Consider the following 27,535-nt stretch of genomic DNA (forward strand, 5'->3'; position numbering starts at 1 on the left):
ACATACGCTACATTTTGTACTCCAGGAGTGCACATGGCTTAGCAGTTAAAACACCAGCTAAGATGCCGTGTCCATGTCAGGGTACCCAACTCCAGCTTCCTGCCAGTGTGTACCTAGCAGGCAGCAGGTGAGGACTTGAGTAGCTGGGAGGCCTGGACCCGGCCCAGGCTCCAAGTCCTGTCCGCAGCCCAGTCCCACTTCCAGCTGCCCAGTGACCAGTGGGTGGGAGCCCCCACTGTGCGTGCATGCCCATGCGCACGCGCTCCGCTCTCTGCCTCTCAAACTTTACCGTCTTGTTGAAAAGATTCACTTATTTGTATAAAAGGCAGAGGCTGAGACAGAGAGAGGCACCACACCAAAGCCAAAAGTTACAAGCTCCATACTCAGTCTCCCATGTGTGTGCTGGGGCTCAAGGACTTGGGCCATCTTCTGCTGCTTCCTCAGGCCATTAGCAGAGAGCTGGATGGGAAGCAGAGCAGCCAGGACTCAGACCAGCACCCACATTGGATGAGGCACCAAGGACAGAGGATTAGACTGCTGTGCCACAGCACCACCCTTGTATTTCACATGGGCAGTCATCCCGTGGACAATGCAAACAGTATTTCCAGCAGCCCAGCATAGCACCCAGACAGGTTGGGCAGGGGATGGGGTGGCCTGAGGAGGGCCAGCGGCAGCCCTGAGCCCTGATGACCCTTCTCTGACTCTTACCTCCTCCTCTCACAGGCCTGCTCCCCGAGGGAGCAGCTCCTACCTTCTCTATGACACACTTGTCCCCTCGGCCCAGCCTGGTCACCTAGCACAGCACAGGACGGGCTCTGGGACAGCAGAGCCTGCAGCAACCAGCCTGGGCCAGGTCCAGGGGTCCTCCGCGGCTGCTGGAGCCCCTTGGCCGGCCTGTGCTGGCCCTGAGCATTCCTTCTGGGCAGAGGGGAAGAGCTCGGAACCTCAGTCCCCTCCCTGCTGATGCACCCAGAGTTCCAGTCTGTGAGCCCAGGTAACAAGCGCCACCTGTGCCAGGCGCATCCTCCGTCTAGCAGGGCTGCCAGACACCTGCGACGTACCCCAGAGAGAGCTGAGTGGCCCCTCCCTTGGCGCCATGTCCCGTGTCCCCTGCCCTCCACGCAGGTAGCTGCCAGAGGTAGGTAGCCTCCACCCACACGCGGATGGCGCTAGCCGGCTCGGAAGGCCCTGCATCCGGGGCCATCTTTGTTGGACAACAAGTAGGGCTCGGAGCCTGGTGGATTGCGGCTGATTAAGCCACTTACCTGGGCCTGAGGGGTCTCCCAGCCTCCGGAGCCGGCCGCTGGAGGTCCGGGTGACTCCTAGGAGAGAGACAAAGTGCAGAGGTCATGCCAAGCCACTGGGGCTCTCCCTGCAGGTGGATGGGGGTAAGGGTTCTTCTGGGGTCAGAGGCCCTGCTCTGTCCGGGAAATCCAGCACCATCAGCCACCCACCCAGACCCTGGCACTGGGCCAAGCCTTCCACACTCAGCCCAGCACCACCCCTTCTGCCGCTCCTGTGTGGGAGGGTGCTGACCACCAGCAGGGACCTTCTCCGGCCACGTGGGAGCTGGCCGAGCCCAGGACGAACCCAAGTCCACCCAGTTCCAATCTGGGCTGAGCTGCCACATTCAAGACACCATGACATGGTGGAGAGAGAGGCTGTGGACCGGCCAGGCACGTGCCAGCACCTCGTACCCCTGGCAGCCTGGCCCCAGACCTGGGAACCGGAGGCCCTCCTGGCCCAGGCTCCTGCCTGCAGGGCAGGGTGAGGCTACACAGGATGGGCGGGAGCCCAGAGAAGGGCCGCCTCGTGCCACACGTGCCCTCTCTGCCGGCTCACGCCCCACCGCGGGCGAGTCCCAGCTGGAGGGGATCTGCCAACGTGCTGATCCCGGGCGAGCAGCCAGAGGAGCGGCAGGAGGCGGCCCTGCAGCTGCCAGGTCACAGAGCCCCAGTGGTGCCCTGCCAGGTATCACCACGCCACCACCGTCCGTGGGGCTGCAGGGACACCCTGAGCTAGCCCCCAGCCCTGACTAGACCAACCCTGCAGGTCCTCCCGGCATCTGAACACCCACGCTGGCGCTGGCTTCACCCACCCGGCTATCCTCTGGGATTCGCCCACCCATCCATCACATAAACCCACTTCTCAGGCTAGACACAACACAGCTTTGCAAGGTTCCGGAGTGGAGGTAAGAGGACCGACACGTCTCCCTTCCTCAGATGCACACACAAGCCCCAGCCCCAGGCTTGGCAGAGAACCTGGCACCCGGATGGGCACAGTTCCTCATCCCTCAAGGGCCTGCTATTGTCTCAGCCTGGGGCCACAGTCAGGTAAACCCAACACCTGTCCCCAGTCACCCCCATGTAAAGCCACACGGCCGGAAAGGCAGGTGGTACAAGGCTCCCGGGTCAGTGGTGAGCAGGGAGGCTTCCAGGAGGCAGCCCAGGACCCCACAGACACCTTGGGGGATACTGTAGCAACACCTCCTGACCCCACATGACAGGGCTCCCCCAGGCTGCAGCTGCTTGCCCATGCCCTGTGTCACTTAGCTCAGCGTTCCCCAGAAGGCAGACACTGCTGTGTCCATTTCACAGAGCAGAAAAGTGAGGCTGGAGTGATGAGAAAATTGCTCAAGGCCACACAGCTGCCGATTCCTCCGACAGAGTCCCACCTCCACTAGTCTCTGCTGTGATCCCACACAACAGGGGGCCTCTGCAGATAGCTGAGCCACACAGAGCCCTCCAGGGAGCCCAGGGAGCCCACACAAAGGGGGATGGGGGCCTGCAGACGGCTGAGCCACACAGACCCCTCCAGGGAGCCCAGGGATTCCAACTCACCCTGAGGAGACCAAGGGACTGACCACAGCCCTCGATGTGGGAGGACGGGGAAGTGACAGCACTTGGCCCCCAAGGCTGCTGGGGCAGGGGCTGAGTATGGGAGGTTCATGTCCCCCACCACACCCCTGACCTCACAGAGTGATCCAGGATCAACACCTGCCCCCAATTCCACACCCCTCCCCCATGGACTGCTCCGAGCTCAGCTGTGTGGACAGCAGCCAGCAAGGGCAGCCCCGTCCGTCATCCGTGGAAACACCACGGGGTGAGGATCGGCCAGCCCGCCCAGGGGCAGGGGCCCTAGCTTCCTGCACGCTGAGTCACTTCCGGCCAGGAAGCCGTCTCCGTGGGGGCTGCCAGGGACACGAACTGAGCTGTCCTCCCCCGGGGTGGCTGGACACGCACCTCTGCCACAGCCCCCAGGCGCCAGAGTCGTTACTCTCACCCCAACCCCGGGGCAGACACACAGAACACAACGTGGACTTCTGGGGTGCCAGGTGCCAGGCAGCCCTGGTACAGAGCAGTTGCCAGCATGCTGGGTGAACAGGACCAGCGGACAGGAGCCCAAGAACCCGGGCGGGCCGGTTCTGAGTCCAGCGAAGCAGCAGCTGGAAGTGCCCCAGAGGCATCTGAAGACACAGCCGTTCCAGCTGAGAGCTGTGCTATTTTTATGGGATTTTAAAATAAAACACACTCGGAAGCAGCGGGATGACGCGCCATGGAGCTGCCTGGAGCCATCCTGGGCAGGATCGCCGCCATTCCAGAAGCCAAGGAGACAGCGGGGTGTGGGCCCTGAGGTTGGAGTCCAGTTCAAATCCTGTTCTCCCCCTCACGCTAACTGGGGGGTCCCGCATTCCACGCCTCAGCTCTCCGTCTGCCCTCAGCACAGTGCCCCACACAAACACTCATCACAAATATGACCGTCATATCATTATAATCATCATACCAGATTATCCTATTATTATGCCACGCCAGCCACGACCGCCAGCCTGGGCTCCGGGGCTCTATAATTAACCATGCACAGAGCTTGGCTGACACGTTTGGACACACCAAGTCAGAACCAAGGCCCCTGGGTGCTGCTGGCCTGACCGATCAAGGCTGCCCGTTTGGTGCCTGTCCCCATCCCTTTGGCGGTGGGGGGCACACCAGGGGAAGATGGGAAATTCCAGTGATCCAGAGGCGTTTAGGGGTTCCCAGAGCCTCCCCAGGGGCTGCCTGCTCATCTGAGCCAGGGAAAGACCTACTCAAAGAGTTCAGAAGCCCCGGGCCAGGGACAAACATGCGTGGGCAACTCGGAGGTCAACACATACCACGACCCTCCCCAACCAAGGGCACCCGTGAACATCCCTCCCGTGTGAACAACCCGGCCAAGGTCGTCTGCAGAAAACACCAAAAAGTCGGTCTTGAGGAGACAAGCGACAGCGGAAGGCAGGAAGCCCAGGCCCTGCCCTGAGAGGCACCAGACAGAGGGAAAAGCTAGCCCTCAGAGCCGAGGGAGACCAGCCCCAGGCCAACATCCTCCACATGTGCTGGTTCGAGTCCCAGCTGCTCTACTTTCCACCCAGCTCCCTGCTGGTGCTCCTGGGAATGGTCCAAGTGGATGGTCAAGTCCTTGGGCTCCTGCACCCACATGGAGGAAGCTCCTGGCTCCTGGCTTCAGCCTGGCCTGGCCCAGGCTGTTGAAACCATTTGGGCATTGAACCAATGGACGGGAAATCTCTCTCTGCCTTCCCCTGCCCTGGAACTCCAACTTTTCAAAAATCAACCTTTAAAAAAAGATTTCTCAAAAAAAGAGCAGAAACCCCAGGGGTGGGGGATCCGGTAGGGCTTGGGTCAGCTGGCCCTGGTCCTTCAACCTACAACCTGCGGGCGAGTGAAAAAGGCGAAGCAGTGAACGCCGACCCTGACACCCATGGAGAATAGGACAGCCCATTTGGCACCATCGGAGAGGAAGGAGAACGGAGCAAACCGGACAACTACCCCAGCAAGCGATGACAGCACAAATGTGGCTGAATGGAAACTGGAGGCGGACTGTGTCGGCCAGTGGACACTGGGAGGGCTGCCTCCCCCTGGAACGGCGACATCGACAGCATTGCAGAACTAGCCAAACCACTTGGTCAGAACCCTCAGGACATGCACTGTGCCAGGACCCTGGGTTGATACTGGGTGGTGGTTCCCCATCCCTGAGTCCTGGGACATTTGGGAGGCTGGCTGTGGCTTCCCCCTTTATCTCTCCCCTTTCCCCAGAAACAAGAAATGGAGAATTTGAAAACAATGATTTCACCCACTTTTCCCAAATCCTCCATCCTTCCTACCCTGGTCAACCATGTAATCATCATTTTTAAAAAAAGGACAGAAAGGAGATGGCCCAAGACAAGAAAATGGGTGCTCCTGTTTCAACCAGATGTGGCCCCCGAGCTCCAGCAGGTGCCACGCCCCTACTAGGCCCAGTAGCCCAGGCGCCCACTCTCTGCGTACGAGATGGGGAGCCTGCGGCTCAGAGACACATGTCATCTGCCGACAGGAACGCCTTCTCCCTCCAGCCCTGTTAGGGTGGAGCCCTGGAAGCCACAAGGTCAAGTGCCTCACCAGGCTCCGTCCCAACGGACTCCAGGCACTGCATCTCCCTATGGCGGTTGCCTATGGCTGCTCCAGCCCCTCGGGTTCTCACGTGGCCCAGGCCCCTGGGCTCCAGGTCATGGCCAGGTACACCAGCACATCCTGGTTCTGCCCTGAGACGCCCACTCATGGGCCTGGGCCACGCGCCCACTGTCTCCTCACTGATCGTGAACATCCATCTCCAATCAAGACATTTCTTCCTGAAACTCAGGGGAGAGCCGCCCACCCCTGGGGAAAGAGCAGGGGTCAGAGGGATCCCGGGACCCCTTGCTTGCAAGCAGCTTTGCCTCCCAGGGCAGGGAGGACCTGAGCTGGGGGAGGGGCTCCAGGTGGCATGGCACAATCCCCCCAGCCCAGCGGGGCTTGTTTGCTGTGAGTGCTAAACCTGATCAAAGTCGAAGTCACCGGGTGGGTGCAAAAAGCCGAGTCGCATTCCAGGCTTATCTCCCACAGCCAAACCACTTGGGGCCAGGGGGATGGTATCCCCTCTTACTGAGACCTTGGCTGCAGCGGAAGCGTGAGGTGTGCACAGCCGGGGAGATACAGAACAGTCCAGCCCCGGATGGCCACGCCTGACATTGTGGGCAAAGGCAAGTTCCCCAGGGGTGCCCTGGGCTGTCCTCGGCACCTGACCTGAGCCTCGGCCTCAAGGTCAGGGGCTCTGCCTGCCAACTCCAAGTGCAGCTGAGAAGCAAGCTGCCTGCCCCACCACTGCGTGGGGTTGGGTTGGGGACATCTGGGGAGTGACACGGGTCACAGAGGGACAGGGATCTGGGTGCGGATATTCCAGCTCTCACTGTCCCAGGGATTTTTCATTTTGGCTCACGAATCCTCAGTTTCCACATTGACAAAATGGTTCATGCAACAACCGCCCAGGCACCTATGTGTCCCAGCACCCTTGCTCACTCCAAGCGTGGCAGCGAGGGTCTGGGTTTCGGGTCTTCCTACCCACAGTCACGAGGGAGACACAGACACCCAGTTAGACCTGCGTGTCACAAAAGCCACCAATGATTCGTAAGGCGACCAGCACCATGTCACCTAGGCTGGGTGTGGGGGCAAGTGAGGATGGTGAGAGCTAACAGGAAGCTCCCCGCCCACCATGGGTGCCTGCCGGCTCAAGCTCCCCCAGGCGGCAGTGAACAATGGAGCCACCCCCTCCAGGGTCCCTTCTCCAATAGCTGCTGCTTCTGGGACCACGGGCCCTGGACCCTGGACCTTGGTCCAGCCCATGGGGATGCCTCAGCTCTCATGACTCTGACCTTCTGCCACCAACAGCAACCCTGGAATTCCCGGGGTGTGTGGCGTCACGTTGTCGGCTTAGGATGCACAGGACACTGTGTGCAGATGCAAAGCCGACACACACCCCAGTCTCCTGTGTACCCTCACCTTCTCTGGCCTGCTGCCCCTCCTAGGATCAGCCGAATCTCTGCACGGCTGGCCCTGTCCTGTCTCCTGGACCCCAGCGTGGCTGTCACCTTCCCCGAGACCCCTCACCTGACCCCATCCAGAGCAGCCATGGCTCGGGGCCTGCGCTGTGCTAAAGGTGCAAGTCCCAGCTGCTCCACCTTGCAATCAGCTCCCCTGATTGCACCTAGGAAAGCAGCAGACAATGGCCCAAGTGCTTGGGCCCTGTGGGTACAGGATGGAGTTCCCGGCTCCTGGCGACACTCTCGTTTAGGTCCTGCCATTGCAGCCACTTGGGGAGTGGACCAGAGGATGGAAACACACTCACTCACTCGCTTGCTGGCTCATTCCTTTCAGATAAACAAGCCAACCTCAAAGCAGCCGCTGCTCACTCTCCCACGGATCACTATTTTTTTTTTAAGATTTATTTATTTTGCCTAAGAGAAAGAGAACTCCAGCCACCTTTTCAAAAGGACTCTTAGTAACCCCTCCCCCATTCCCGTGTCCTCCACTCAAATGTAGAAATTTTTTTTTCTAATCAAACCATTAACCCATTTCTTTTGCAGGATTAGGAGCATCCCTCCACCTCCCATTCCTCCCACCAGGCTGCAACCACTGCCAAGAGAAAACTCAGCTTGAAGAAGCCATAGACAACACTCCCCCTTTTCCCTTATATAAAACAAAAGGGAGGAATGTAACGAGTTATTCAAATACCCCACCCTGGACCAGGCGCCATTTCCTCTTCCTCACCGCTCACGAAATTCGCGTAATTCTGCCCGTCCACCAATCAGACGTGACATGGCGTTTCGCCTGAGAATCCCACCCCCATCTCCCAACCCCGCCCACTCGCCAATCAACCCTAGGCATTCACCTGCAGGCACCAATCCCCTGGGGCCTGCCCTCATCCCTCCCAATCCCGCCCCCCACGCCTAGCGGGCTCACCTGAATGTAAGGGGCCCCAGGTGCTTCCTCTCCCCTTTTTTCCTACTGCTCTCCTACCACCCCATCCCGTTCCTGCCCTGCTGGAATAAACCTTCTAAGATGAAAAAAAAAAAAAAAAGATTTATTTATTTTTATTGCAGTCAGTTATACAGAAAGGAGAAGAGACAGAGGAAAATCTGTTCAATGATTCACTCCCCAAGTGACCACAAAGGCCAGTGCTACACCGATCCGAAGCCAGGAGTCAGGAACTTTCCTCCAGGTCTCCCATGTGGGTGCAGGGTACCAAGGCATTGGGGCTGTCTTCGACTGCTTTCCCAGGCCACAAGCAGGGAGCTGGCTGGGAGGTGGAGCTGCCGGGATTAGAACCGGCACCCATACGGGATCCCGGGTCACGTTCAAGGCGAGGACTTTAGCAGCTAGCCCACCACGCTGAGCTCATATGGATCACTCTTCCTAACTGTTCACTTGGTATTCAGCACTGTTGACAGACTGACAGCCTGTGTCCTGTCACCCTGCCTCAACGGAGCAGAAGTCCCAAGGAAGAGCAGAGTGTCCATTCACTGCTGGGTCCCAGTGCTGGCTACAGAACTTGGAAAGAAGTCATGCCTACAGGAAACACAGGGCTCCCTGCTGCACATGCCCAACTGAGAGCTCCCCTCCTTCCTGGTGGGCTCCCCTCTCCAGCCTCTGGAAAGGTCTGGTTTTAGCAAAGCTTGCACCATGCAGAAAAGCTGAAGCTGAACGCAATTGGTTACAATTGGCTGCCGCCTCCCGCTGGCCTCCCATCCACCTCCCTTTTTCCTGGGGCAGGCAGTCAGGCTGGGCTGCTGGCAGGCGGGGACTCATGCCAAGCAGGAGCTAAGAAGGGGAGATATTTGGCCTGGCGACATGGATCCCACGACTTCCGCATGCAGCCTGGCCATGCCCTGTCTCCCAAGGTGGAAGTGAGATGCAGAAGCGCCAGTTGTTCCCACTCCACCTCCCGTGCAGATTCCAAAGTCATCAGACGTGACCGCGTCCTGCGGTGCCTGGCGCCGGGGAAGGCAAGGCCTGAGACGCACGGAGCCAGCAGCACATGGGGAACAAGGCCACGCACCAGAGGTGCAGCTTCAGCGTCGGGCCCGCAGCAGTCGCCTGGGCCCTTGCAGGGCCTCGCAAGGAAGGCATATCAGAGACCAGTTTATCCGGGTGGGAGCAGAGTGCAGTATCCACACACAGAGTCTAATGCACGTTCACCATGAAAACACAGCTCTATGGGCCCGGCGGCGTGGCCTAGCGGCTAAAGTTCTCACCTTGAACGTCCCGGGATCCCATATGGGCGCTGGTTCTAATCCCAGCAGCGCCACTTCCCATCCAGCTCCCTGCTTGTGGCCTGGGAAAGCAGTCGAGGATGAACCAAAGCCTTGGAACCCTGCTTCCGCGTGGGAGACCTGGAAGAAGTTCCTGGATCCTGGCTTCTGACTGGCGCAGCACCGGCTGTTGCAGTCACTTGGGGAGTGAATCATCGGACGGAAGATCTTCCTCTCTGTCTCTCCTTCTCTCTGTATATCTGACTTTGTAATAAAAAATAAGTAATTATTTAAAAAAAAACACAGCTCCAAATGCCCAGCACTTTTCCCATTCTTTTTCGAATCATGGGAAACAGAACTTCTCAAAATTCTGGGTTTGGACCAGAAACTGTAGTGGCGTCACACAGTCTGGGTGAACCTCCGTTTACAGATGCCTCCTGAGTACCCAGAGCCAAAACGGCATTTGGATGGAGCAAGAAGGAGAATTAACGCCCAGTGTGTTGACAGCAAACGATATGGCAAGGCCATCCCAGAAAGCAGTGAGCCCCAAAAACCCAACGGGAAAATCCCTTCCGAGGCACAAGAAATAGTAGATTGAAGAAAGAACGATGTCACTTTTCTGGAGTCTGTGACTTACAACACGGGTTAGAGGGACATTTTTTTTAATACATGTTAATTTGATTGGAGAATTGGAGAAAGAGACCCCCGCACACATGCCGCTCCGCTCCGCAGCCCAGGATGACTCGTCATGTCATACAGGTGAAGAGCTGACGTGGCCGGAGCCCCGCTGCCAGCCTCACTCCTCCCTCACTTCCCAACCCTCTGGGGGTTTCTGGCTCCTGGTTAGGGCCCAGCACAACTTCGAGCCCAAACAATGCCCAGGACAAGGCGGGGCAGGTGGAGTGGGTAAGCAGGAGAGAGGCCGTCAGCCAAGGGAGGCCCTTGGGTCCCCAAGTCACCCACTCGGCATTTCCAGGCCACCGGTTCATAACCCAGGGCTGTGCAGGAGCGAGAGGTCCTGACAAGTAGACAGAGGCCCGGGGTGGGGGTAGGGAGGGGCCCCTCAAACGCAGGGTGGCCCGGAAGCCAGCACTGCTGACCAGCCTGTGTGTTCAAGAAGCTGCTGCCCAATTAGCCAGCCTGACAGTGAGCACGGAGAAGCAGGCGGCACCACCAGCGCCAGCCTGTCTCCCAACCAGGCATTCAGGCCTGTATGCAGAAGGCGCCCACTAGGGTACACAGGCACCTGCCAGGGGGTGAGGAACAGGTGGTGGGAAGGAGAGACCCTGGGCGCCACAGAAGTGACTTCTAGCTGCCTGACACACAGGCTGTAACACACTCCAGCCACAAGCCCGGGGAAGGCAGGACAAGGGACCGACCGGGTCTCTCACTTGAGTAATTCTCTGAGGTGTTTATCTACAGAACCCAGCGGTCACTGTATTGTAAGAACTCAAGTGCTAGGGTTAAAGAGAGTGTCTGGTGGCACGGCCAGCTCACCATGGCCAGGGCCGCAAGGACACCTCCAGGAGCTGCTAAGAAAAGGGTTAAGGAAAAAAAAAAGAGAAAAGAAAACGGTTAAGGAAACTTCCAGACAGCGGAAGGCATGAAGATGGAAGCCACGCCTACCACCCGAACTCGGGCACGGAATGGCACGGTGTTATGGGGCCCGCACGTCTGGGAACACACGGGATGCACGTGGCCACCGGTGCCCAGGGGAACACGCCCAGAGCCCACGGGGGCTGGGCTTGCTGGCTTGCTCCTTGCTCCCGTGGCTCGGCGACAGATAACACTGCAGAACCAGGGCAAAGGGGCTGGTACGCCCTGGGAGGCGTTTCCCAAAGGCCAGTCCAGGCCCCGCAGGTGAAACACTCAGCCCGGGCTGCCTGGAAGCTCTGCCGCCTAGGATGACTCACTGGCCACACGCCTGGGGCTGCGGCTGCCGGGAGGCTGTGGAAGGCTTGCCTCGCTTCCTCCTCCCCAGGCCCGTGCGCCCCTGGGTCCGCCCAGGCCCTGGTGACCCCCACAGTCACATCGGAGCAACAGCCCCCTGACACACCTGTGACGCAGAGTCCCCAGAGTCAGTCACACAAGCACCAGTGTGTCGTTCTTGCCAGAGGACCCCCTCAGTTCTGTCGGCAGGAGTCCCCCGCAGGCGAGCAGCCGGCAGCGGCTGGCTCAAACCCACTTCAAAATGGCTTGGGTTATACCCGCTGGGATCTGGTTCTGGATGGGACCGGGGCTGTGTGGAAGGAGGCCCCTGGGTGCCACACGGGGCCCGGGGCGGGGGGCAGCCTGCCAGCTCTGCCTCAGCCCGCCCTGCCCAGTAACCACACTCGCATGGAGTCCCGCTCAGACCTGGCAGGCAGCTGGCTCTGCTCCTGTCAGCCACTGCCCCGACACGCCTGGCCCAGCAAGGACCCGCCAGGTGCCCGGGCACAGCCCTCGGGGACTTCCTCCTCTGCCATGGCTGTCCCCACCCCCACCCGTCTCCCAGGTCTTGGCCACAGCCTACATGGAGTGGCAGGAGCAAGGACACTGGCCTCTGGATGGCAGGTGTATCTGGATGGCAGATACACCTCTCCGGAACTTCAGTCCAGGTAGGGTGGCAGCGAGCCAGCCACCCCAGCAGATTCTCCTGGCCCCCACACCCAGTGCCCCCAGGGGTGCCCCGGATTGGGGTTCCCACCAGCGAGGGCGGGCAGCCGGGTCTAAACCCCACCCAGTAACCTGCAGCCAGGATCGGCTTACACACTGCCCAGCGCCACTCCCGTTTCCTGCCCAGGCTGCCAACAGTCACGCTCCACAGAACCAGGTCAGCTCAGGCCCGAACAAAGCTCGGTTGTCGCCAGCTGCCTAGAGGCCACCACCAAGCAAGGCGCCAGGGGCCGCCACCTGCTGCGCCAGGAGTGATCAGTGCACTCCTTCACAGGGCTGCAAGTGGACCCCAGGGCCCAGGGTGAGGCCAGGGTAATAAGGCTGAAGAAGAGGGGGCTGGGCACAGAGCTTGTGGCCAGGGACGGGTACTTGGCAGGGTCCAGCTGACTTCCCACAAGGAGCACGAGCAGGCTGGCACCACAGAGAGACACTGCCCCGAGCTCAGCAGGGCTGCCCCAGCAGGGCTGGGGACAGGGAACCAGCAGCCTGATACAGGGCACTGCAGGGCATCCAGTCTCAACTGTCCTGATTCCGTGCCCAACACCACAGCAGCTCCCCACCACAGCCAGAGCCGGGACCCACCACAGCCCAATCCAGGTCATGTGACTCTGGTGTTGGACAGTCACTGGGGCCTCTCACGGTCACCTGTGCACTCTGCACAGGCCCCAGGGGACTTCAACCGCCAGCAACACCCGCTGGTCCCCATAAATCCCCTGGCAACAGCCCAGACCCAGGACGTTTCCAAGGCAATAGCCCAACAAACAGGCAGCGGCTCCTGGCCTGGGGCCGCCCTCCCCACCCAGGACGCCCATCTCAAGGGCCCTGGGGGCCTCTCTCTCTCTCTGTGCCTTCCACCCGCCCGGCCCCCCAGGAACTGGGCCCACCGCCCTGGGCTGGTTTCACGTGGATGTGTGTAGAACCTTCCTTATCACGCCCATCACAGCAAGCCACACACGGGCACCAGCACGCACACAAGGGCTGCCTCAGCCCCACCCACACCGAGCAGGAGTCAGCAGAAGGCAGGCCCAGGGCTCAGCTGGCCAGCGGGGCACCTGTTTCCTCAATCCAAGGCCCCCTGGACAGGCACTCCACATCTCTGCTCCTCCACAGGGATCCCCTGTTCCCCACACCTGTCCCAGATAGAGCTAGGACAGGCAGGTGGCCACCGCATAGCCCACAATGGGCAGGTGACTGTGGTCCAGGGCAAGTTGTCTGAGTGCGCCCCTGCCTCCTCGATCACACTTGGGGGACAGGGACAGGCACGACAGACTCAGGAGGAGGTGCCCACGGTGGCTGCTCCTGTGCAGCCCAAGTCCCCTGAACATGCCAAGGCAGACAAGCTGGGGCGTGAGCAGGAAAGAGGCTGGCCGAGCAGGCGTGTAGCTGGGAGAAGGGACAGAAAGCCTCCCCACCCTGTCCCCTGCTCGGCAGAGCTGCCAGGGAGCCACGGATGTGACCCCTTCCTCCCACTTGGGCTGCTTCCTTAGAGATGGGGGTGCACAGCCTCCCTCCCAGCAGGAGTCACCACCGCCAGGAAGTGGCCTCCCACAGAAGCCCCAGGCCAGTGGGGAGCTCACTCAGTCACTCACTCAGCGCAATGTAGCCTCCACAGACAGGCACCTGCAGGACAGGCCTCACAGTGGGGGGCGGCGGCCCCAAGCCCACTGCTGCCTTAACCAGAGACACACTGCCATCAGCCCTGCCCACTGGAGCGACAGGGAAAGGCCCAGAGAGAACGGAGCCCATCCGCCCAGGTGCCCAGTCCCATTTGGGTCTTTGCTTCGTTTCCCCACCTGCAAAGACTGCATTTAGTCCCGACTTCTCACTCCTCAAGCCCTCCCTCCCACCACAACCCTTTGGACAATGGAGGCAGCCCCGAGAGGCTGGGGGCCTCACCTATACCCGAGTCCCTGACAGCACCCTGGAGCAAATGGACAGGACGCCCCTTTTCAACGGGGCTCCAGGCACGACACCCTAACTGCACCATTTATTCCCATCCCATAAGTAGGCCCACAAACAATAATCCCACTCAATCTAGGGGGACAAAGGAGGCACCCCACAGCTGTATCCTCCCCTGCCTCCCACCCCTCCCTCTCACTGCACAGATGGCTACCTGGGCGAGGGACCCCGTTCAGAGCAGGGACATGGAGCCCGGAGCCCGACCAGCCCTTCTCACTGGGCCAGCTTTCCCAGCACCCCCAGCCCCTCGCTGGACCACTGCCAGGAGCCAGAACCGCACAGAAGTGGCCCGGACCCTGCAGCTCCCCATCCTAGGAAGGGGCCCTGCCCCTCTCGGTAAACACGGGCAGCCGGAGAGGTCGCTGTGCAACTGGGCGTCCACCTCCCACACGCACTCACACGTACCAGGCTGGGTCTTTTGAAATTCCGAATTTGCCCAGAAGAGCTCAGGAACCATGCTCAGGGACCTCAGCCCGTTGCAGAGGCCCCTGGGATGGGAGCCAGGGCCTCCTCAGCACTACAATGGACTCAGACACCCCCAAGAATAAGGAACCCAGGGCACCCCACCCTAGTGGGTGGGCGGCTGGAGACCCAGAGAAGGGGCTGTGCACGGCAGGTGCCCGCAACCATCCCAAGTATTTGGAGCATGCTGGGGAGGAGGGAGGCCGAGGGCCCAGCCAGAGCCGGTGCCACCTGGCAGCCCCCTCCCCTCCCCGAGCACGGCATGGGAACACAGAGCCCAGCTCCGGCGAAGGACGCCCAAGGCCCACGGCCAGCAGGGCATCTGAGGGGAAGTGGGGCTGGGTCTGTCCCAGTGTGGGAAGCTGGAAGAAACCAACAGGCCCCAGGACAGGAGGATGGCCATTTCAGATGACCTGGCCAGCCCCGACCCAGTCCCATGATCCCGTACTCTTATCAGCAGTTCATTCACGGGCCCTAGGCTTGGCAGAGCGTCCAAACAGGCTGAGAGACACAGGAGCCAGGTCGGGGGTGTGGGAGAAAGAAGAGCAGGCCCGGGTGGGTTGCTGGAGAGCCCAGGAGGACAGAGCAGCTGGCCTGGATCCAGCAAGCAAGGAGACAGCAGGTAAAGGACACCGCAGAGAATGAGACCCCCGCCCAGCAGCCTCAGTCTGCCCATCTGTGAAACGGGCCTTCCTTCCTCCTAAAGGAGCCTCCGGATGTATTCTGGGCACTTAGGGTGCCCGCAGGGCTGGCATCCTGAGACCCAAAGATGAGTCGAGCTGTGCTGGGACCCTCGCCAATGAAACACCTGCTTCCCTCCCCCTTCGCAGATCTCTCTGTAAAGGACTGACTGGGAGAGAAGCCACCGCCAGCGGAACCCCGCAACCACCCCGTCCCCGCCCCCGCCCGGGAGGCTGAGCCCAAGAGCCCTCCTCCCAGCCCCCACCCTGCCAGGCGCAGACGCGTGCGGGGCCCCGGAGTACCCCGACCTTGCAGAGTCAGCGATTCCCCCGGCTGTGCCCTGGGCCAGGGGGCAAGGAGGCAGGGAGGGCCAGGGGTCGGGAGCGTCTACCAGAGCCACAGTCTCGGCCAAGGTCGGGGTGGCGGGGGAGAGGAGAGTGTGGCGAAGAGGGGACCGGCCGCGCAGGGGTCAGAGGGCTCGGGCGCCGGACTCCCCAGGCCCCGCACGCTCGGAGCTCGGCGGGAAGCCCGGGGCGCCGGGGTTGGGGTTCGGCGCCTTCAATGCCCCCCGCCCCGGGCCGTGGGGAGCGCACCCCGCGCGCCAACGCCTGTCCGGAGCGCGAACCGCCCGGCTCAGGTGAGGAGCGCGGGGCGGGGACGGGCGCGCACCCACCTGAGTACGACTTCTTCATGGTGCCGCCCGGCTGCCGCTCCTGGACTGTGTGGCGGCGAGGCCGCGGGCCGAGGGCTCCCAGGTCGGCCAGCCCGGGCCCGGGTGGGAGGAGAACGGCGCGCCGCCCCGCCCCGTCGAGGTGCGCCCGGTCCCGCCTCCCCGAGCCCGACGCCGCGCGGCACCTGCCGAGCCCACCGCCTGGACGCCGCGCCCCCCGCGACGCGCCCACGCGAGCCTCGCCCCGCGCTGGGCGACCCCGGCTGCCGAGTCGCCATCGGCGTCCACGCGTCCTCGGCCAGCAGCCGCCCGCCACACCCCCTATCCCCTGGCGCGAGTGGTTCGTCCCGGGAGTCGCCGGCGGCCACTTCCTTGTCCGGAGTCGGGCCGGGGCGGGGCGGCCGACCAGGTGGAAGCCGGAGGAGGGGGCGCCCGGAGTGGCGGGCCTGGGTGCAACGGCTGCGTGGAACAGACAAGGACCCTTAGGAGCCCCCGCTTGGTGTGGTAACGGGGCAGGGCCTCGTGAAATAGACTTGTTGTCCAGCCGGTCATCTCCGGTCAGCCTAAGAGAGGCTGAGGACGCGGGGGCCCTGCTACGTCCATGGCCAGCTGGGGACAGGCAGGGACTTAACAAGGTTTCCTTATGGAAAACATCCCCAGTACAGCAGTATTGGTTTACTGTTGGAAAGGCAAAGAGGAGAGAGGGGTCTACAAGCCCCCGCACCTGCTGGAGCCCCAGCTGTCTGTGAGGCCGGGGCTGGGCTGAAGCCAGGAACTGGAAACTTCCCTAAGTACTTGCTGCTCCGTTGGTCAGGATTCAGAGGTGGGACTTGAACCCAGGCCTTCCCACGGGGCCCCAGGGCTTCTTAACCTGCATCTTCATTGCTAAGCCCAATGCTCGGTCTCAAATGGTTTTAATTGTATTTATTTATTTTTTAAAGGGACCCAGCGTGGTAGCCTAGTGCCTAAAGTCCTCACTTTGCATCCACCCGGATCCCAAATGGGCGCTGGTTCTATCCCGGCAACTCCACTTACCATCCAGCTCCCTGCTGGGCCCAAGATTGATTTATTTTTATTGGAAAGTCAGATATGCAGAGAGGAGAGATGGAGAGAGAGAGGGAGGGAGGAGCACCGAGGCCAGGGACCCATAGGTGACAGCGGGCAGCTCTCCGCGGATCTGCGTCCCTCTGAAATGTGTCCTTCAGGGGCCAGCATCTCAGTGCAGCGACTTGAGCCACGGCTCGGGATGCTGGAGTCCCGGACAGACAGCAGGGCTGGTCTGCCAGCCCCTCCCAAGTTCTTCAAAATCTCAGGCTGTTGCGAGGAGGGCAAGAGGAAATGAGACGCTACTCAACCTTCCAGAGGAAACAGGGCTGCTGCGTTGCAAACTCTGGTTTCCCAGGCGGCTGGGAAGGGTGACCGGGAGGACAGGGCCAGCACACAGAGGGCAGGACTTGGGACGCACCTCCCCCAGTCCCCTGGGCAGCGGCCTCGAGGCGCAGGCCTTGCAGCCCCTCACCCCTACACGTGTACTGAGTTGGGGCTCAGCCATGCTAGCCGGGGGCCGGGGGGCAGAGCTCACCATCCCCCTGAGTCTTTGAGTCCCTGGGGAGGACCTGTGTCTGCTCCCTTTGAAGTGGAGTGGGGCCCAGTTGATTGTCACCAACAGATGCAGGTGGAAGCAGTTTCCAGGGCTGGGTGAGGAAAGCAGATGCCACCCACCACCTCACCCGCCCCAGGCCTCCACACTTGCAGATGTTCCAAGTTCAAGGGTGTAAGGTGACCTACAGGGGCTGGCGTTGTAGTCCAAGTCCCGGCTGCTCCACTTCCCATCCAGCTTCCTGGGAAAGCAGTCGAGGACGGCCCAAAGCTTTGGGACCCTGCCCACACGTGGGAGACCTGGAAGAAGCTCCTGGTTTCGGATCAGCTCAGCTCCAGCCATTGCGGCCGCTAGGGGAGTGAACCATCGGACGGAAGATCTTCCTCTCTGTCTCTCCTCCTCTCTATATATCTGCCTTTCCAATAAAAATAAATAAATCTTTTAAAAATATATTTACTATTTTTTTTATTGGAAAGTCAGATAAATAGAATGAAGGAGAGATAGAAAGATCTTCCGACTGCTGGTTCACTCACCAAGTGGCTGCAAGGCCTGGAGCTGAGCCGATCTAAAGTCAGGAGCCAGGAGCTCTTCCGGGTCTCTCACATGGGTGCAGGGTCCCAAGGCCCTGGGCTGTCCTGTACTGTTTTCCTAGGCCACAAGCAGGGAGCCAGAAGTGAAGTGGAGCTGCTGGGACATGAACCATATCAATATGGGATCCAGGAATATGCAAGATGAGGACTTTAGCCACTAGGCTACTACGCCAGGCCCACGTGGATGTTTTGAATATGTGTATGTAGTACCTGGGGATGGAGGGCCTCTGTGTTATTGTTATTATTATTATATTTATTTATCATTTAAAAGGCATAGTTACACAGAGCAAGCTTCCACCTGTTCACCTGTTCTTTTATTCCCCAAATGGCTGCAACAGCCAGGGCCGGGCCAGGAAGCTTCTGGGTCTCCCACGTGGGTACAAGAGCCCAAGCACTAGGCCATTAGCAGGGAACTGTATTACAAATGGAGCAGCCAGGACTTGAACTGGTGTCCATGTGAGATGCTGGTGCTGCGGGCCAAGGCTGAGCCTCCTGTGCCACAGCACCAGCCATAGTACTTCTGCTTTAAAGGACGCCTGAGCTAAAGGCGAGGCAGGTGCAGTGAGGGTACAGGGGCTCCCTTCTGGTCGTTCTGGGGAGCCTGTGGTCAGGAACCAGGAGATATAAAGGACAGCCTTGCTGTGCAGAGGGCCTGTGGCTGGAGCCCGCAGTCCCTTCCCCCTGCCCGAGACCTACGCCTTGCCAAAGGCTTGTCTTATTCAAGAACTACCAGGGAAGAGTCAGAGAGGGCAGGCTGAGTGGCCAGCCCCCCAGCAGACACGGGATGTGCCTGCAGCCTAGAGGAAATGCCAGTGCTGTGGACCAAACTGGGGGAGGCAGAGAGGTGTGCATGTCCCCAAGCAACGTTCCAGAGATAGAATCAATCCCCGGTTGCTGGGACCAGCTGTGGCCGGGGGCGGAGAGGGGGCGAGGTGCAGATGACTCAGGGGAAGCGGTCCGACAGCAGGTGGGGGCCGGGCACAGAGGCAGCGGCCACCCTCGCAGTGGGGGTGGGAGGGTCTGGGCATACTGTGTCCAGGAGGCCCCGGTGCACCCCGGAAGAGCTCTCTGGCAGGTGGTGTACAGTGTGGTGGAGCAGCTGCAGGAATCTTGTGGGCAGAGTCAAGCAGGAGGAGGGCCAGGGCTGCCGGGGGCCCTGGGGAAGGGCCATCAGCCGGGCAACCAGGCGGGTTGGGACATGAGTATGGAGGGTGCCTGCAGCCTGGTGCTGAGCCCGGGATCCCTGTGAACCAATACCCATGGCAACAGGAAAGAGAGGAGCTCCCCGGCTTTGCAGCCAGTGGAGGCCCAGCAGGTGTCACGGCACCACACACAGGTGGCGTTTCATGGTAAGGGTGCCAAAAGCCTGCCCACTTTAAAACAGCTGCCTCCCGGCTGATGGTCCCAGTGCTTGGGCCCCTGCCACCCTGTGGGAGACCCCAGCGGAGCTCCTGAAAGATGGACATGAGCATCGTGTGGTGGACCTGCCGGCAGCGTCCAGGAGCCTGATGTAGCCAGGTCTCATTGTCCTACAGCAGTCAGGTTGCGTGGACGCACTGAGCCAGCCATGATGGGTCTCTCTGGCACATGCCCTCTCAGAGCCTTTAGTCCACACGCTGCAGCCAGGCTTCTGGGCATGCAGCTTCGTCCACCGTATCTGATCCAGAACTTTCCACTCCTGTCTGCCCACAGGCACATGGGCACATGGGTGGAAGAGCAGCCGCTGCCACAGCAGGCTGTGCACCTCAGGGATCTGTCAGGTTGCCCACAGCAGCTGGCAGGGGAAGCCTTCGCCATGGCCTGCCAGCCTCCGCTGGCTCACTTCCTGCTGGCCTCCCCACCCCCCAGCCCTGGGAGGCTGCTCCCCCTCCAGGAGACTGCGCCAGGAGCTGAGTCCACAGGTGCCCTCCAAAGCTGGCACCTGGCTGCCACCTCAGCAGCACCTAAGATTGATTGAATGATTTGAAAGGCACAGTTACAGAGAGAGGAGGAAGCCAGATAAAAGAAAGAGGTGCTTCATCTGCTGGTTCACTCCCTCAGTGGTCACAACAGCCACAGCTGGAGCGATCCAAAGCCAGGAGCCAGGAGCTTCTTCCAGGTCTCCCAAGCAGGTGCAGGGTCCCAAGGCTTTGGACCGTCCTTGACTGCTCTCCCAGGTCACAAGCAGGAAGTTGGATGGGAAGAGGGGCTGCCGGGATTAGAACCGGCGCCCATATGGGATCCTGGTGCGTTCAAGGCGAGGACTTTGGCTGCTAGGCTACTGCGCCAGGCCCACTCCCACCCTCTTGCTGCGTTCACTCTATCTGCTGCCCCCCTGGGAGGTCTGGTCCGAGGAGCCCACCAGCAGCTGGCAGGGGAAGCCTTCCCTCTGTACTGGAATCTACCACCCAAGAGCTTGGGTTCCTGCACCACATGGGAGAGCTAAAACTCCTGACTCCTGACCATTGCTGCCATCTGGAGAGAGAAGCAGTAGCTGGGAGATTCTCTCTTGTAACTCTGCCTTTGAAATAAATATCCTTTGGGGGAAAAAAAAAAAAAAATATATATATATATATATATATATATATATATATACACTCCTGACAAAATAAAAACCTAGCCACCCCATCTGGAGGCCTCAGCTTTTGTTTCGTTTTTAAAGATTTACTTATTTATCTGAAAGGCAGACACAGAGAGAGACAGATCTGCCATCCCCTGGTTCACTCCCCAGATGCCCACAGTGGCCAGGTCTGGGTCAGTTCAAAGCAAGAAGCCTGAAACTCCATCCGGGTGTCCCACATGAGTGGCAGGGCCCAAGCACAAGACACATTAGCAGGGAGTTGGATCCTAACACGCAGGTTCACGCAGGTTCCACGCAGGTTCGCAGCGTGGCTCCCAGTAGATACAAAGTGACACACAGTGACACAATGTATCCCGTAGGATGTTCTGTTTCCTGTGGTTGTCAAGGGGGAGCAGGGGTTCTTCCTAGCTGGTGTGTGATTGGCAGGTCAGGGGCCAGGGTGGCAGGGACAGCCCTCAGCTGAGCTCGGTTGGGGTCAGTTTGCTGAGATTTTGTTTGAAAAATTAACCTTCAAACCCATTGCATTCCAAGAAGTTGCCAAATTACACTGAGTTTCTAAGTTTAATGGCCTTCCAATAAAAGCAAATACTTAAAGCATCAGAAAATGCCGTCTTCTACTTTCAAGTCACCCCGCACAGCAAACACAGGTCAACTTCAAAGAGAGAAAATTAAAAGATAGGGCCATAATGATAAATTAAATACTCAGATAACCATCTTTATGTGACAGGCATGAGAAATGAGGCCCAGCTCTGCGCAGCGTGGGGGCGGGGCAATCAGCTGTGCACCTGCTGGGACCAGGATGGGGAGCTGCAGCTGCTGATCCCGGCTGGGGTAAGGGGTGTCCCAGGACTCCCTGGGAGGCAGGTCATAGACTTGTTCTGGGTGAGGAGAGGGAGAAGACCCAGGACTGAAATGGAGTGCAGGTGAGCATGGTGAGCCAATTCACATGCCTTACGCCCAGCACACACATGTGCTTGTTAACAAAGAGTACCTCAGACCCCATGACAGGAGCCTGATGGGAGAATTCCACTGTGGCTGCAGAATAAATGTACTTTGGGTCATCAAAGCCAACAAGCAGTTGTCAGACAAGAACTGGCTTAAATGCAGGAAGAACAGGAGTGATAGCCTAGTGGCTAAAGTCCTCACTTTGCGTGCACCAGAATCCCATAAGGACACCAGTTCATATCTTGGCTGCCCCACTTCCCATCCAGCTCCCTGCCTGTGGCCTGGGAAAGCAGTCGAGGACAGCCCAAAGCCTTGGGACCCTGCACCCGCGTGGGAGACCTGGAGAAAGCTCCTGGCTTTGGCCTTCAGATCGGCTCAGCTCTGGCCATTGCTGCCACTTCAGGAGTGAACCAGCAAATGGCAGATCTTTCTCTCTGTCTCTCCTTCTGTCTGTATATCTGACTTTCCAATTTAAAACATTTTTTTTTTTAATTTAAAAAAGAAAAGAAGTGCATGAACCAATCTCCCAAGTGTTGGTTCACTCCCCGATGCCCACCACAGCAGGCCTGGTCAGAGCAAGGCTCTCCTGGGTCTCCGTGTGGGCTCAGGGGCCCAAGCACCTGAGCCATCCTTTGCTAATTTCCCAGGCCATTAGCATGGAGCTGGATGGAAAGTGGAGCAGCCGGGACTTGAAGCAGCACCCCTGTGGTATGCCGGCACTGTGGAGTAACTCAACCTGTTGTATCACATCCCAGGCCCCACTGCTGAGATTTTTCCAAACCCAAAGAGGCCCACAGGACAAGCAAGCATCTGCTCACACCGGCACACTTTGTAGCAAAGCTGCATCCAGGACAAGGAGGGAAAATACGGAGATGGAGACAGGTGGGCAGGCAGAGCCCCACCGGGCATCCTGGGCCCCATCGGGCACCCTACTCTGGGCAGTTCACTGGGGACTCCCCTCTTGGCTTGGGACAGGGGAAACACCCACCCCTACTCCCATTCCTGAATACCTGCCCAGCCCCCTTCCCACCGCCCACCCTAGATTCACGGTTGTCTCATCCCACCGCACATAAGAGGCAGGAGGGCGCCCCTCTGTGGCTTGGAGCCTGACTGCTGCCCCTGACGGCTACCCACCTACTCGCTCCCAGCTCCTGTGGCCTACTTCAGGACTCCCAATACCCCTCCCCCCCCCCGTTGTCTACACCCAGTGCACACCTGCTGTGTCTGCGTCCAAGTGCCTCCCAAGTCCCAGGAACTGGGGTGAGGGCTCTTCCAGAGTGGAGGCCCCTCCCTGCAGGGGGGTGACCCAGTGGCTCAGGGCATGCTTGGCCACTGGCGCTGACTTAGCCCTTGGACACAGCAAGCTTCTGTGCCAGCAGAGGTGGCCTGTGAGCATCCTCCATACCCAGCCTGCCCAGGGTCTGGAAACAGGCTGACCTCAAGTGATCTGGCATCCCTTTGGGGGATACCATACAGGAGAGAGGGGCTGGGGCAGGGCTTCTGCAGGTTTCCCCAGCTGAGGGTCAGCCCGGGCTCCAACAGGACCCATAGTGCCCACTGCCGCAAGCAGGGGGTACTGAAGGCTTGAGAGAAGCTGCTAGCCTCAGTGTCCAGTAGAACTGACTCCGCAGGGCCAGGTCCTCTGTTTCCCCAGGAAATGCTTCCTGGCCCCAGGTCTGCAGCCTCGCCTTTGCTCCCAGGGGCGCACACTCCGCAGTTAGGGCCCTAGGGCGTGGGTGAGGTGCTGTTTTGCCTCCCAGCACCGCCCAGCTGAGCAATGGATGCCCCTGGTGGGGTTCCCCAGGCTGGTCTGAGCATGCACAGGTAGGCATCCCATGAAGGTGACCGTCCCCGCTGGGCCTGCTGCTCCCAGGACCCCTCCTCCCAGGAAAAGCTTCTTTCTTAGTGATCGCTAGGATTCCCACTGACCTCCAGCTGAGCCAGGCAGAACCAGCAAGACAGGAGACCCGATGAAATGAACTGAAAACCGGAAGATGGCGGACATGCCTTACCTGCCAATTAGAAGGCAGAGATGGGCAGAGTTAGCTGAGAAGCAAACTGGAGACCAGCGCTGTGGTGTAAGCCTCCGCCTGTGGCACCACTATCCCCTCTGGGCACTGGTTTGAGTTCCAGCTGCTCCAGCTCCGTGCTAATGCACCTGGAAAAACAATGAGAGACAACCCCAAGTGCATGGGCTCCTGCATCCACGTGGGAGACCGCACAGGTTCAAGAACCAGCAGAAGGAAGATCTTAATCACTGTCTCTCCTCTCTGTACAGCTGACTTTGCCGGGCCCAGTAAGTCTTTTTTTAAAAATCAATTTAAAAGACCACAGGAAAATCTCCAAGCACTTGGGAATTCAGTGACGCACACTAAAGAATTAGTAGATCCAGGCCTGGTGCGATGGCTCAGTGACTCAGTTCTCACCTTCCCTGCCCGAGATCCCATATGGGCTCCGGTTCATAACCCGGCTGCTCCACTTCCCTGCCTGTGGCTTGGAAAGCACTAGAACAAGGCCGGAAGCCCCGGGACCCTGCACCAGCGGTTTTGGCTCCCAGCCTCAGGACACACCAGAGGCGGTAGGGAGAGCTTGGGGTACAGACCCCAGAGCCACGGCAACCAGCCCAGTGCGCAGACATGCAGCCTCCAGCAGGTGGCACTGTCACCTGTGAAACAGCCGGTGGGAGCAGTGCCCTACCCAGGCCCCTGTCAGACCAGCAGGTCTCAGAGCTGGGCACACAGCTGGCCCCCGGCAGCCACACTGTGTGTAAGGAAGTCCGCAAGCTCAACCCAGGTTGTGGGAGTGTGGAGGGACAGCAGCTGGGTGCTGTGTTGGCCCATTGCTTTAACTCTCAAACAAGTATTCTTAGCAAAAGGGCTTGGTGGCGTGGCCTAGCGGCTAAAATCCTCGCCTTGAATGCGCCGGGATCCCATATGGGCACTGGTTCTAATCCCGGCAGCTCCACTTCCCATCCAGCTCCCTGCTTGTGGCCTGGGAAAGCAGTTGAGGAAGGCCCAAAGCTTTGGGACCCTGCACCTGCTTGGGAGACCCGGAAGAGGTTCCTGGTTCCCTGGCTCCAGATCGGTGCAGCACCGGCCGTTGCGCTCACTTGGGGAGTGAATCATTGGATGAAAGATCTTCCTCTCTGTCTCTCCTCCTCTCTGTATATCTGACTTCGTAATAACAATAAATAAATCTTTAAAAAAATATTCTTAGAAAAAGAATAATGATTTTGAACCTGTCAGGAGCATAAAAAGCCATGAGTCCATATGATAATCAGAAAACAAAAGATGAGCTAAACTTTGTTGGAAGAAGGCTTAGCTAACTTCCTACCTGGGAGGCAGGGTGGAAGGCGGCAGTGGGGTGTAACACTGCTGGGGGAGTCCCTCAGGAGCAGAGGGATCCATGAGCAATTCGGTCTCTCCTTTCAGAAGGATTCCTGGGGGGCCAGAATTGTGGCATAATAGGCTAAGCTTCCACCTGTCGTTCATGTAGATTCAACCTGCTTCCCATCCAACTCCCTGCCTGGGGCCTGGGAAGGCCGTCGGGGATGGCCCAAACCCTTGGGACCCTGCACCTGTGTGGAAGACCTGGAAAAAGCTCCTGGCTCCTGGCTTCGGATCGGCTCAGCTCTGGCAGTTGCTGCCATTTAGGGAGTGAACTAGTGGATGGCAGATCTCTCTGTATGGAAGGTTTTCGTCTCTGTATTTCCTCTCTTTAACCGTGCCTTTCAAAAACAAACCTTTAAAAACAAAAAGGACATACAGTGCTTTAAAAGCAAATGTCTTAAAAATATTTTGGGGGAAATGCCACGAAGACAGTAACTTCCTTGAGAATAATTCAGAAAAAAAAATAACAAAACACAGCAGATGAAGCAAATGTGGCCCAGTGTTAGCAAGTGCTCACAGGCGGTACAGGGCGCCCGCCTCGCTTGCTCGCCCTTCTTCCCCATATGCCTGAAAATTTCCATGAAGCCTGCTGTTCCAACTCGGGACATCCATGTTGTAGGAGTGAGAGGCCCACGTGCAGGGGATGGGGCAGCATGAGGGGACTTGGGGAGTCACGTGGCATCCCCTCTCTCCCATGCCCCTTCCACTGTGTGGTCAGCACTCCACCTGCCAGGCTCCGGCCAAGCTCAGTGACCTAGCAGCCTGCCGCGGGAGGTGGGCAGGGTGTCCCGGCTAGCGCCCTAGCCTTTCACCCGCTCCTAGCAGGAAGGCTGCTGCCTGGCATCAGCACTGGGTCTCCCCAGGCCTTGTACTGGCAGCCTCCTGGTGATGACAACACACGGGCTCTGCCCCATCCAGCAGGATACCCCCTCCAACCCCGGAATCTGTCCCCACGCGAGTCCAGGTGCAGGGGCAGAGGCCTGGTGGCAGAGCCTGTGGGTGGCACTGGCTGAAGGTACAAGCTGGGTTTCACCCAGGGTGATCTGGAGGGTGATGTGGAATCCCCACTCAGAGTGGGCCTGCAGGACTGGAGCCCGGCCACCGGGTTCCTGGAGCCCGGTGAATCCCACACCAGGTACCGGAAACACAGATGTCAGCTGATCCCACGGCCCCAACAGCAGGTGGCTCAGGCGAGCCTGGGTGGGTAGAAACCGCAGTGTGTGTGCATGCATGCGCGTAGTTACCTCTGGAGCCCCTCCAGCTTCTGCCCAGGGCCTCGCACAGCAGGGAGCGGGGTGAGCTGGGCCCCTGCGTGAGGGACCACAAGTGACTGCTGGGATCTGACCTGTGGGCTCGGGCCCCCGCTGAGCACAGTGGGCAGGAAAGGGGGGCCATTGGGAGTCTGGGGTTGAGCCGGGAGCTGGTGGGAGTCTGGCTTCCTGCTAGGAGCTTTTGATCTCCAATCCCCCCTCCCCTTCCCACAAAGCCTCACAAGACTGGGGCCCCAGCGAAGAGCAGAGAACATGTCCAGATGAGCAGAGGTCAGGGCCTTCTGGGCTCCAGCCTGCGCACCCCAAGCTGAGCCAGTCATAACCCAGAGCTCCCTGCCCACAGCAGTGGCTGGGGAGGCAGCGAAGGAGGGGGGGGGCACGTGGGAAAGGGAGTAGGGCGTGGCGGCCGTGAGCAGGCAAGGGGACACCAGGACCACCAGCCTCAGCACTGGAACCCATAGGAACAGGGAAGACACCTGGAGTCTTGTGCCCCCTGCTGGGTCTGGGGGGCACCCTGAGGGGCCAACAGCTCTAACATGGCAGCTCTTGTACCCTGGTTCACACCAGGACTTCAGGCAGGTCTCCCACCGTGTGGGCAGTGGGAGGGCTCAAGGGGCTAAGCTAGCTGGGAGCAGGACCTGACCGCCCCTCCCCTGACCTCTGACCTCCCACCTCCTCTCTCCAGCCTGCAGGCCGAGTCCTGGCTGCAGACAACCACGCCATGTCCGAGATGGGACACAAGACACACTCCGTGCAGTGGGGGAGGAATGGCCAGGTGGCGCAGCAAGTCAAGCTGTCACCTGTTGATGCCAGCAGCCATCCTGGGCCAACGGGCAAGGGCAGACAGCAGCCACAGGATGTGTGGTACTGCACACTGGAAACACAACACGGCAGTGCCCCCAGCCACGTGCACACAGTTCAGTGACAGCGCCAGGCATGGGTGGACATGTGGAGAAGGGGGCTGGCTCATGCCCGGCTGCGGCCATGAAGGAAAAGGATGGTGCCTCCAGGTGCCACCCAACGCAGCCAGGCACGCCTTGGCTGTGCATCCAGCAGCTGGTTTTCTGCACACACACCCAGACCGGTGTCATGGCGCAGTGTGGGAAGCCTCTGCCTGCAACGCCCGCATCTCGTATCAGAGCACCGATAAAGGTCCTGGCTTCTCCACTTCTGATCCAGCTCCCTGCTGACGTTCCTGGGAAGGCAGCAAACGGCCCAAGTGCCTGGCCTCTGCACCCGCGTGGGGGACCCGGATGGCATTCCTGGCTCCTGGGTTTGAACAGTCTCAGTCTTGGCCGTTGCAGCCATCCGGGTAACGAAGCAGCGAATGGAAGTGTTCTCTCCCACTCTTCTGGGTCTTTGCCTTGCAGACACATAAATGAAAACAACCACCTTGCTCTCTCACACAGAAATGACATCAGCAGTTGCCCGGGCATGGCGCTGCTTGGCAAGATTTGGGTGTGTCTGCAGGTTCCCGTGCTGGATGAATGGTCCCAGCGGGGTGGAGATGGTGGAGCCCTGGACGGGGTCACCAGGCAGGGGCACCCCTCCTGACAAATGGTTTCCACTAGGGTGCCCTGCCAGCAGCCGGCCCCTCCTCTGCCATGCTGTGAGGCAGCCACAGCACCCACCCCTGCACTGGCTCCTAACTGTTTGGAGCCA

At 59.6% G+C, this 27,535-nt stretch overlaps 1 protein-coding gene across 1 annotated transcript in view; it reads right to left on the reverse strand.

Annotated features, from left to right (window-relative positions):
- The window catches only part of SEPTIN9 (septin 9), a 104,574-nt gene extending 88,955 nt beyond the window's left edge, over nucleotides 1-15,619 (reverse strand). The window contains exons 1-2 of the mRNA XM_058675355.1: nucleotides 15,522-15,619; nucleotides 1,266-1,322 (exon numbers count right to left, since the gene is read on the reverse strand). Of these exons, the coding sequence (XP_058531338.1) occupies nucleotides 1,266-1,322; nucleotides 15,522-15,540 (76 nt within the window). The 5' untranslated portion in view covers nucleotides 15,541-15,619. The remainder of the gene's footprint in view (nucleotides 1-1,265; nucleotides 1,323-15,521) is intronic.
- Nucleotides 15,620-27,535: the final 11,916 nt, after the last annotated feature.

The sequence above is a fragment of the Ochotona princeps genome, chromosome 17, assembly GCF_030435755.1.
Source record: "Ochotona princeps isolate mOchPri1 chromosome 17, mOchPri1.hap1, whole genome shotgun sequence".
Lineage (NCBI taxonomy): Eukaryota > Metazoa > Chordata > Mammalia > Lagomorpha > Ochotonidae > Ochotona > Ochotona princeps.